Genomic DNA, 12457 nt, shown 5'->3' with positions numbered 1-12457 from the left:
GAAGTGTTTAAAAAGTATAAAACCCCCACCCACTATGGTGTTTTTCAGATGTCTATGAAAAAGCATTAATTTGGGAATATAAGTATATGTTGCCAGCCAGTAGCTTAAGAAAGTATGTTACCTTTTCATCTAATCAGTGATCTATAGCACTAACATTACAAGTAGGTCATGCTGCTCTTACAGACAAAACCCACAATACTAAACTTCTAATTACTTAATTTTATATTGCACTTTCCAGTGACTAAAAGCTAACAGTTGTGTGTCACATGTAAACAATTACCTTTAAAAGTCAGAACTTCAGAAACATGTCAGTGTTGCACACAACTCTGCATTTAAGAAATCCCTCTACAAGAATCATCATTGGTTTGGCAGACTTGGGGCTGGAGAAGGTGGGTATAAAATACAAATCGTCATCCTGTTCTGTGAAACCCACTTAAGCCACTTAAGAAGGCAATTAGCTGACAAGAGTCGACAGTGTAAAATCTGTCCAGGGGCAGGACTAACTGCAGCAGAATGGATCACCAAAAAGACCAAAAACCCCAGCATGATTTAGGGAAACAAGAACCCTCCACCCACACTAGCAGAGCTGGGACTAACATCCCTCCACACAAGCTCCCAACTTCCTGTCCATCACAGCATGAGCTACTGAGTCATGCAAAAATTTGCTCATCTGGCACAGTTACACATTTGGATTCCTTCCACTCACCTTCTAAATCTACAGGAAATTGTGTCACTGACTTCTGACTCTTCTGAACCAGCAGATGTCCTGTTGTCATTTGAGAGCTGCTGTGTTTCTTGCTGTCATCTGAGAGCCACTGTGTTTCCTGTAAAGGGACCTTTACAGACTTACAGGCAGAACATAAAAAAGTCTTGCTCTTTATCACATTATCCTGAGCTGCGTTCTGTACACATTGGCTCTCCCTTGTGCTATGTAAGTTGAGGGGTATACATGGCATAGGGAGCAAAAGACGTTAGACATACAGCTGAACAATATTCCACCTAAGTAAATCTCTTCATAAATATCTTCAATGAACATGAACTGAAATGCTGTATTAAATGTAACACCAGAGTCTCTATTTATTATCACAGAGACATATTAACAACTACAATTCTAAAGAACTACAGTTCTTTAAACACAATGCAAATCCCCAGGTTTACTTCTCTTCCAGTGGCAAAATTTCAACTGGTGTGTGAAGATATGATTGGTACCTGTGTTATGAGAACTGTTGCCCCAATTTCCTGTTGAAGTTATCAGAATGTTTTCGAGCATCCCATTTTTCTAAGTACTTCCTCATCATCTTTTAATGCTGCACCAGAGCCTGCCTGATAATGGTATTTTGTAGGCTTTACTTTGGTGAGCTGCAGCTTTTCCTTTGGAGAACCACGTGCAAGAGTGGCTCTCCTCTCACTTCCACAAGAGGCTAGTAGGTGGTGCTTTGCTGAGTGACAGTTTTGCCTAAATGAAAACATCTGAATGTCTTTCTAAGAAACTCTGCTCACGTAGACTGAAAAAAGACAGCTTTTCCAAAGTGGGCCCAGCTGGACATTCAGGAGTTATTACCATGCAAAATTTTAATTTTGAAATCCTAGAAGAATGTCCTTTTTTGATAATAAAAATATTTTAATTTGTATAGAGAGAACTTGTCCTTCCAACACTTCCTGTTACAAATAGTTTCATACAAGAAATAACATAAAATACTGCAGTGATGAACACAGAAAAGACATACTTGGATCTGTCCAAAGAGTGCTGGAGTCTACAGTGTGGGTAACAATCTTTGAGCTAAAACAAAGGAAAACACTGTCTGCATCTCATAGAAAAAATAAGAAAACCAGCACTACATTTCTAATACTTATGTTTATTATGAAAGTGTCTCCAAATTTAAATAGCCCACAATACTGGTTGGTTCCAGAGATTTTATGAGGAATAATTATTTTCCGTATTAGAAAAAACCCCAAACCCAGTCAAATAAAAGACAGAATAACTCCCAAAGTTCCACACAGTAGCTATACATGAAAGGACTTCTAGCTAGTGCATCTCTGTATCCAAGACACGAGTTCCTACACATCACTGCATTTCTGAAAGAGTTGCTCAAGCACAGGATTGTCATGAAAACACAGGTGAAAATGTGTCATCCGCCTCACCCTGACTTGGAACAGTCAATATGCACAGTATGGTATGAGAGCTTGTGTGAAGTTAAACCCCAGAACAGCAAAAAGCTGAAGCTCAGCAGAAGCCAGAAAATGTGTAAAATTTTGTTGCACCCATTTTCAGTCATGTAAGATGATCATTTCTGCTTTTTGTCTGACACATGTGATCACTGACATAACTCCAAATGGTATTTCCTTCAGGTTTTTAATTGAAAGCAATTTCAAAGACTGAGAATTCTGTAGAGACACATTCAAACACTGTGTTTTCATTGCAACTACAATCAGAAATCTTTACAATTAAAGGCTATACATGTACACTACCTTTCCAAACTTCCACTAGAGCTTTTTAAAAGAAAAGAGAAAAAAGAATAACGTCATCTTACTGAAGTTCCCATTAAGTCTCTGTTCCAAATCAAAACCAGTCAAAACAAGTAATACAAACTGGTTTTACTTCATGGTTTAAAGGCAACTGTAGTTTGCAGAACATTGAAGTTAGGCCTAAGGGGTTCTACACTACAGGAAGGGTAAAAATTATTCAATACTTCTCTCCCACAAATGTCATAGGAAGTAGACAATAGGGGACATACAAAAATGAATTGTAGCAAAGAGATTAAAAAAATACCAAAGCATCAACTGTATAAAACCAATGGTAGCCCATATTTCTCTGAGATACAGAAGGCTGTGGTAATGAGAAAATGAATTAAATGGGCATTAGGCTTCCTACTAGAGCACTCTGTGCAAAACACAGAGTGTCTCAATCAACCAGCATTCATCTTCAGTGACATGTGCTGCAGGGTCATGGCTTTTGCCCTCATGTCCTGTTCAGAACCAGAAAGTGATTTTCACCTGAATCAGATACAGATTTAAGACAAGAATCACTTCACTGTAAGCAACGCTTTAGTGCATGTACTTGGGTCTCAGAAAAAGCATTTGGCATTGGCAATCACACAGTCACAGAATGGTCACAGGCTGAGGCAGGAAATTTGAAGCTGGGACACCTGTACCAATTCTGCTGGAATCATTAAATAAATAACAGATAGAAAAAACTACAAAAGGGCAACAAGGAAACAGCATGGGACACTTTGGTATTTTAAAACTAGCACTACTTAACATTGATCAAGACCCAAAAGACTCCAATGTCCACCCTTGTTGTTTGATCAGGTATTTTTACTGTTTTCTACTATGTTTTTCTTTAAGAAAAACAACCAAACAAAGCCACCAACCCACCATATATTTTTCTTTCAATATAAAATAAGCCAATATGGGAAAGAGTAGGTAACCTGAATCTTATTTTACTATAACCTGGGCTGTCTAGGAGAGAAGACAAATTCTTACTATTTACTAATAAACTCTAATTTCCTCATTTTTCTACTTTGACATCTCAACCACTGTGTCATGTACTGTACTATAACAAAGGAGCATAGAACTCAAAGACAGAGAGGTTATAGAGTACAAACTCTCATTTCTAGAATTACTAAATGACAATTCTACAAAACGTGTGAATATACAGAACCTTTTAAGGTCTCAGGTTTACCATGAACCATGCGAATAATTTCAGTCAATTTTCTGAAATATGTGCAATTAACCTCTAAATACTTGATGGCCTCCAAATACACCTTGCAAAGCTCTTCATCAGAAAAGCAAACAAATTCAAATGAAAAAGGAAACAATTGCATGGCATTTTCTCTGCAGAGTGGAAGATGAAGCCGAAGTTTTTGCACCCAATAGTTAGAACAATTAATTAAAGCACACTGCCATGTCTGATCACTAAAACATTTGGTCCTTCCCGTTAGAGATGGAAAAAAGTGTCAATTCATAATTTTAATGATAAACCTCTAGCTTGAAGGATCAGTCATTGTTTAGCAAAGGTTGGTGAAGTTCTCAAGGCTTCCTCTTACACTATCTCCCCAAATGTGTCATTTGAATCTCTCACCTCACTTACTTTCCAGACATATCTGTATGAAGTTTATCCTAGACTGCTAAGAACAGACTCCAAAAAGCCAGGATTACAGGGGATAAGTATGTCATTGGGTGTTAGCTGAACCAAGGTAACTGCACACATGCTTTAGCATACTACAGATGCAACTGAATTTAAACCTCAAAGGAAGAGTTTCAATCCCAGATGCCCTACTTAACAGTGGGGATCGAGGGACCTTGACAGGCTTGAGAGGGGGGCTGATGGAAACCTCATGAAATTCAGTAAAGCCAAGTGCAAGGTCCTACACCTGGGTTATGGCAATCCCAGGCACTCCTACAGGTTGAGTGGAAAAGGGATTGAGAGCAGGCCTGTGGAGAGACTTGGGGGTGATGGTTGATGAAAAACTCAATGTGAGCCATCAGTGTGTGCTCATAGCCCAGAAAGCCAAATGGATCCTGGGCTGCACCCACAGGAGTGTGGGCAAGGGAGGGGATTCTGCCCCTCTGCTCTCGTGAGACCCCACCCAGAGTACTGCAGCCAGGAGCCAAGTGTCCCCAACATAAGGAGCAAGTCCAGAGAAGGGCCACAAAGTTGATAAGAGGATTGGAGAAAAGAGGAGAAAAGTTAGAAATTAGAAAGAAATTCTTTACTTCAGGGGTGGTGAGATACTGAAAAACTTGCCCAGGGAAGTTGTGGATGCCCCCAGCCCTGGCAGTGTTCAAGGCCTGGTTGGATAAGGTCTTGAACAACCTGGTCTAGTGTAAGGTGTCCCTGCTCATGGCAGGGGGGTTGCGACTGGATGATCTTCAAGCTCCCTTCCAACCCTTAACATTCCATGATTCTGTGATACCCTAACAGCATATGTACTGATGGTAAATCATCTCAAGGGTTGTAGTCTTGACTCTGCATCTGAATCAACGTTACAGAGCACTGATGAAGAGGACCAACAAGGACTAAAGGCCTCTGGCACAGGGATTGTTGTTGGGGACTGCTCTATGCCCTAGTTTCACCAACACTGCAGCATGTTGTCTATGTCGTGCATGTTGACAGCTCAGAGCAACATTCTGTTCTCATGTAAGACAAAGTATTTTGCCAGAATGCCATTTTTGTAACCATCTTTACAGAGGGGAAATGGTTCAGTGGAGGTAGTAATCAACACCATGAAAGAGGTGTGTTTAAACTGATATTCTCCATTACCATTTTAGCAGGTCAAATTTCACAAATTATAATCTTAATTTAATATATCCCAGGATGGTTTTGTTTTGAAATCCTGGCACCATCTTTACAGTAATTACTACACAGCTGCAACTTCAAACACCATGGATAGGATACCTTCTATTGCAATCAGTGTATTTTCACATGTATAACCTGCCCTGCAGATAAATATATGAAATCAAATGCACAGGAGACAGATCAAAAAAAGTAGAGGCAGAGAAACTTTCTGGGGAGAAGGAGATTTAAGTAAGGCTCCCTTGCTCCCTCAGATGTACTCATGGACATATAAGCTATGCAGCTGCTAAATTACAAGGTTATCTGGCTTACTCTAAAGATGCTCTGTGGGTAGTAGAACTGACAGATCTTTTGTGATTTACAATTTCTGAGTTTTCTTACCTTTATTGTTTACTAATTGAGGTACTATTTCCATTCATGCCATTCCAACCTTGCTTTTAGCACACCTTGTTCCTAACACACAGGAGTTTCTATGGATAATAAAGGTTTTAGAAGTTTTCAAGAGTGACCAGTAGAATAGGACAAATCTCAGTTTCCAAAAGAAAGAAGTGACAACACAACTTTCTTAAATGAAGTCTGTATAAAATAGAGTCTTTAAACATGTTTCATAGCATCAGAAACCATCTATATTTTACTATTTGCATAGGTGGAAGGAACCAGAAATTACTTCATGGCTCAGGTTTCCAGCTGAACACAGCACTCCAACCCCTCTGTATATAGAAGACACACTTAAGATTTTTTCCTGGTTTGTTCCTTCCTTTCCATTAAAAACTTTTTCTTTTAAATATATATATACACACACACACACACACACATATCTATGTATGTGTGTGCATGTATATATGTGTATATATATATATATGTGAGTCTTTGGTCTATAAGCACATTGTTTCTGTGTGCACACAATACTGTTGAACAGCAGGTTGCATAGTGTTACCCAAGAACCCTGCCTACTTTTGGCAGTGCTGTCACAAATCACAGAAGAGTGTCCTGCAAGAACTGTATGATCCTTAGCATCCTACATCAAACTTTGATCTAGAGACTGGAAGAAGTATGTATATAATGTTTAAGAAGATGTTTACTTAGGGTGTTGCTTTGTCTTCTTTTGGACACTATTTGTAAATCTTGGATGAAGAAGGAATACAAAATTATTTTACAGACGACCTTAGTTTTATTTGTAGAGGTGATGAAATACTGCTGAGCATTCAAAGGTTGCTATGAATTATACTAAGTGAATTTTGCTCAAGTTCTCACACATTTAAAATTAACTAATTCTAGTAATGTATGACATTCTGCCTTCTCCCTCTTCACCCTGCCAAGGAAGTGGCAATAATTTTGAGAACAATACCTAGACTGAGCTGTGTCCGAGGAAGCAATGAACTTTTCATCTGTTGTTTTTTTCCATTACACCCCTGCTCTCAATCAGGTGAACGTGCAAGAACAATTTCAGGAGTTAATGGTGCATTTGAAGAAACACCTTTTTACATGGAATCTCTGCAAAAAGCTAAAATCTGTAGAGGTCAAAAATTGAAAGGCCAAAAAAAAAAGATAAGAATGAATTTATCCTAAGTGCCGACAACAATGCTTTTGGGTATTTGCACAACAAATCAAATCTACTTCTAATGCAGTTAACCACCAAACTGAATTTTAAATTACACTAAAATAATATCCCACAATTACCACATTTTTTCCCAAATTGTGTTGGAGGATCAGTAAGTGTGATTTGATATGTGATTTCAAAACCAGTACTTTAAAACACAAAGATAGCAAAAGTATCTGAAGCAGATCTAAAATCTATAAAGCTATGTTCTATCTTACTGTAAGTAACAAATCGAGCAACTATTACTTATAGCAGATTCAGCAAAAGCAACAGGGATGGACAGAAGAGATCTGAGCATGATGCTCTCCATCACCAAGAATCCAAGACACGAAGTTTGAGAATGGATATTCCCTTTTGTCCAGAAATTCCCAAAAGAATAAAAAATAAATAATATTTCAGACAGTACAAGTGAAAATACTGCTCCCATTGTGTCAGTTACATACACATACAGCATGCCTACGTATACAGAATGGTGTGCTGTCTTCATTCACAAACAGGAAGTATGGCAGTGCGCTATCAGAATGCTTTGATACTCCTAATTTTTTCTGATGCTGAAATACATGAATAAACCGCATTCACAACTTATAATTTACTTTCAGTAGCAAACAGTTCATTCTGTTCGTGTCTCATGATTGAACTGAAGGATTAATGCTCCTCTGAGCAAGTGGCACCAGTAAGATACCCATTTGTCCCATTGGCACCGCTGGTCCCATTTGTGGCGATAGCGCTGTGCGGGGCCTTTGAGCGAGGTACTGTTTCTTCCTCATCTGAGCTTGACTCAACATCACTTCGGGCATCCTTTGCTACCTGTAGAATGTGGAAAAGAAGTAAGCAGTAGGTGACTGTAAGGAAACAACGCAGCTTTTTGGTTCAAGAGAATCAGAGAATCAACATTTTTTCAATCTGAGCTTTGAAGGCAATCTCAGCTCTGGCACACTTCTCTGCCTTTGCCTGCCTGCACTCACTTCAAACACAGATGTCTGTGCGTACATATGCCATGTGCAAAGGCAGGGTGAGAACTCAGCACTGGTGCACTGAAGGTAGCATGGCCAAGTGCGCAAGGCAAAGGGTTTTGCACAGACTGAAGTAAACAACAATCCAAGTTCCCAAGTTCATCCTAGGCTAAGTCCCTCTGCTCTCCTACTAACTACAACTTTATTTCCTGTCCTTCATTTAGAGTGCTGCTCTTTGACCTGGTAATACAAAATGTTCAACTTCCTGCCCCTTATCTCCCAACTCACTGGAGACCACATGGCTCCAGGGGACAGTGCTGTGTGCTCGCAGGAGGAGACAGGAGTACTGCTTGTAGCATAACTCACCACACCAGGTAACTCCAGTCTCTGACTTCACACAAGTGGTGAGAATGGCGCTTGCAAAATGTGGACATAGCCCAGTTCAGTCCCTAACATAGGAATCACAGTTGAACCGTGTGCCCCATTGTGTCACTGCAAAGTTGTTTCAGAAACAGATGGACCTTAGTTGCTAGGGATTTCCTGCTAATTTTCAGCTGACTTCTTTGAAAAATCTTGAAAATCTCCAAAACTATCAAGAGTCCACCAGATGTAGTACAAAAAAAAAGCATCAACAGAACAAGGTCTGAAGTTTAACCTGCATGCAGCTCTATGGATGCCATTTTCATGCCTGCTTCTACTCCTGTTTGTACAGCTGAGCATCCCAGTTTCTTCAAGATTGATCCATGGTGTGCTGGTTGCCACAATCGGGCAATTACAGCTGACTTTACTACAGCAAATGGATATAAAAGGGGGCAAAATGCATGGTGAGTCTTTTCCCTGAAGAACTAAAAACACTTAAAGAACAGGGTCACTGTGTGTAATTTTTTGCTTACAGCAATCCTTCTCTCCTCTGGAAAGTCTTCATGACAATTCCACTCTCATCTCAGAAAGAGCCATTTGCCTTTGGGGCTCCCAGTGTTGCCCTTGCAGTATCACAGTACCTGAGTGACACTGTTCTGCTTGGAACCAGTGAAAAAAAAGAACAGTTCCCATATAGCTCCCAATAAGTAAAGTTTTTAATGTCAGTGTCTAGCAAGCCCACAATTCTGACACCTGTGAAACTGGACTTCAGCTGAGGTCAGAAATTTGATTCCATACTTACACAGCTTCAATTAATAGGTTACTCCAGTGTCTTTCATATAAAGGGACTTTTATATTACAGCTGGTGGGGGTACAGAAATACACGTAGAATTACACTCTCATCAGACAGAAGAGAATGGCATCAGCACAGGGTACTAAGTATCTGGGATCAATGTGATGGCAGACCAGATAACTGAAAAATTCTGCATCATCTTAAATTCTCTTAATAGAGTCACTGCCAATTCTTTTGCTAGGGTCCTGCCCCAAAGCCAAAAAATTAAAAGAAGATTCTGTGCTGTAGCCAGTTCTGTTAAACATGTCATCTGCTCTCTTTATTTTTAAAATGCAGCAACATAGCAGAATCTTTGCACTTAAAACCCAATATGAATGCAACACATCTTGCAGTATTTTGTTTCTTTGGTTTATACCCAAAAGAACACACTGGAGTAATTTCCACAGAAGGAGTCTAGAATATAAATATATATATATATATACACACATCGGTTTAGAACACTCCTAAGCACAGAAGTGAGTAAGAAATAGATGACCAGGATTACATTAAAAATTTAATGATAATCGATTGCTGTATCAGCTGAGCTGTTCCAAAGGTGGATATTAATACTACAAAAATAAAATAACAATTAAGGATGAAGATCTTCTGTAAGATATCTGTAATGTGTTGTGAAAATAGTTCTAATTTTTATTGCAGAAATAGAAAGAAAGGCATTGCAAGTGAGGAAGTAAGCTAAGATTTGAAGGAAGATGAATCCTCTGTATTGTGTCATACATATCCATCTCTAACCTGGTCACTGTGTTACTGCAAGTGTCTAACTCTGCTCTTGTACAATCTCAGCTTTCTCCTGCGCAATTGTTAGAACTACAAGGCGAAGGATTTACAGTCTCAAGTGTGTGTCCTGAATGCTGACAGAACAGCTGCTTATCCTGCTGAGATGTATGTATGTGTGTATATATATACACACACATACATACGTATGTATAGGTATGTGTGTAAAAAAGGTTGCAGCATAATAGCACCCAGATACTACAGATAGTAGTGGAATTGAATGGTTTTAGATGATGCACAGCCAAGAAGTAAAAATGGCCTTTAAAGATAGTCTTTACTTAAATATATAAATACAAACAATGGATAAATACCAAGCAGAAACTACAAATTAAAACAAACCAACCCAAAACACAAACACCAGTGTTGTCAGAATACATGTTTTGCATAGTAAACTTAAAGAAACTTACCTGCAAGGGGTTCCACTTCCCAGCCTTCCAGCACAGCACAAGAAGAAGGATAAACAAGCAGAGTAAGAAAGAGTAGGAAGCACTCTTTGAAGTCACTGGTATAATACAGACAGGACAGCTGAGGCTAGTAATTGCTAAAAGCAGAGGAGACTAAAGCGTGGCTTCCAGGCAAAATACAGCTCGTGAATGCACTGTCTTTCACAGAGTGAGTGGCAGATTCTGGGCTCTGCCAGTGCATGGCTGAGCTCTCCAGTACATTCATAGAAAGCAATTTTCTGGAGAACAATCTCATTCACTTTGGGGTCAGTCACATCAATGCACTGTGCTCTTTAAGGGCAAAGTGCCCTGACTTTACATGACCTGTAAGCATTAGTTCTGCCATCTACACGTGAGCACTGCATCTGCACAGCAACTGTAATGAAGTGGGCATTTCTGGGAGTGACATCTTCCTGTCAAATGTACCAGTGGCAGCAAGACACTCAATTTTAGCCCCAACAGTCTTGCTCTGGGAATACTAGAAAGAAAATATATAGCTCTTTGCAATTCCTCATTAACACCAAAACCCAGAAGATATGTAACTTTGCCACTAGCAAAAGCAGCAGAATTTCATTCTGCATTATTATTGCTATCACTTCCAGCTGTGAAATGAACATTTTGCTAACAACTACTATAATGAAGAAAAACAGAACTGGAGGCCCCAAGAAAGCAGTTTATTTGTTGGGGTTTTTTAATCTGATTTCCCTAATGTAGCTTAGTGCAGTGTACCATGTTGTAAAAAAGAAGTGTGGAAGCACATATAAATACAATCACTATACAGAGTATTATTCGCTTATCTGACAATCATTAGGAGTGGGAAAAGGTTTCCAGGAAAGGAGAGTTTGCCTAAAACAAGATGTGTCTTCAGTAGTGTGTTATGGATTAGGGGGAAAAAAAACCCAAACAAACATAAAATGACCTCTATTGATATTGAAAAACTTAAAATCATGAAACCGTGTTGTCTTACCTTGCCCTTTGAAATAGCTTTGTAGGCTGCCTTTATGATTAGGTAAGACCAGAAACAGTGCAGAATTTGAAGAACTATAAGCAGCACATTGAAGACCCACAAGGCAGGAAAATTGCCCAGAGCTTCATACAGTTCAAACAACGTTGTATTTAATATCCTAGAAGAAAAAAAAAAAAATAACACTTTCCTTAAGCCAACAATCTCAAAGAAGTTATTTTTAAATCAAGATGACAAGTACTTGATTAGATGGGATCCACAAGGGCAGATGGTTTCCAAAGTAATAGTGAATTGGACTGAATCACACAGGTGTCTCCAGAGAGAAACATCAAAATGCTGCTTTCAATATTTAACTTAATTTGTAAACACTGCATATAGAAAACAAAGATCCTCAGTGTGCATTTCTTTTCTTCATCTGTCCAGCTAGCAGGTGCTGGTTGACTCAAACAACTCCTTCCCTGATTGAAAACAAAAATTACTGTATTACATGTTTTTTAAATAAAGTTATTCCATCTCAGCTGCCTCCAGTAGGGGTTTGGTGCCCCCATATTAGCCAATTTTTGCACAAAATCCAATTTGCATGCCACTTATGTACAACCAAGAGTGAGACTTTGCAGTTACATATAGGACAGGTGAACAATGGGGCAGTGAGGGACAGGAGACTTTATTGCAGCCTTTTGATAATTAAAGGGGGCTTATAGGGCCTGTTGAGATAAAACAATGGCTAATGGTTTTAAGCTAAAAGAGGGTAGATTCAGACTAGATATAGAGAAAAGGATTTTTAGAATGAGGGTGGTAAAACACTGGAACAAATTGCTCAGAGAGGTTGTAGACTCCCCATCCCTGGAAACATTCAAGGTCAGGTTGGAGCAACCTGATCTGGATGAAGATGTCTCTGATCATTGCAGGGGGGTTGGGCTAGATGACATTTAAAGATCCTCTGCAACCCATATCATTCTATGATTCTAAGAAGTTCAGGCAATTCTAGACATTTGAACCAAATTTTTGTGAATCAGCATTTCAGATGCAGGCAGTGAACTGATGTTATAATGCTTTCTGAAGCTTTGTGAATACAGCACTAACTTTCTGCCCAAATACTCTGCCACAGCAGATAATTTCAATCTGTATCTTAACAAACAGCCTGAGAGCAGAGTGGAGAACACACAATAGAAACAATGGCATTTTTAAAAACAAATAATGATCTAGGAATGGCTGTT

The 12457-nt window shown here is 39.1% G+C and overlaps 1 protein-coding gene across 2 annotated transcripts in view; it reads right to left on the bottom strand.

Moving 5' to 3' along the window:
- Positions 1-1836: 1836 nt before the first annotated feature.
- CERS6 (ceramide synthase 6) overlaps positions 1837-12457 on the bottom strand; it is a 112687-nt gene continuing 102066 nt past the window's right edge. Inside the window, exons 9-11 of one of the 2 annotated variants that reach the window (XM_042041708.1) lie at positions 11244-11400; positions 10241-10264; positions 1837-7703 (exon numbers count right to left, since the gene is read on the bottom strand). In XM_042041708.1, the coding sequence (XP_041897642.1) occupies positions 7542-7703; positions 10241-10264; positions 11244-11400 (343 nt within the window). In that variant the 3' untranslated portion in view covers positions 1837-7541. The remainder of the gene's footprint in view (positions 7704-10240; positions 10265-11243; positions 11401-12457) is intronic. The other variant, XM_042041709.1, reaches the window with a different exon arrangement.

This window comes from Corvus kubaryi, unplaced genomic scaffold (assembly GCF_017639235.1).
Source record: "Corvus kubaryi isolate FWS band 111438036 unplaced genomic scaffold, C.kubaryi_AGA036_p1.0 37396, whole genome shotgun sequence".
NCBI lineage: Eukaryota > Metazoa > Chordata > Aves > Passeriformes > Corvidae > Corvus > Corvus kubaryi.
The sequence above is the reverse complement of the archived record's forward strand: the minus strand, read 5'-3'. Positions and strand labels throughout refer to the sequence as shown.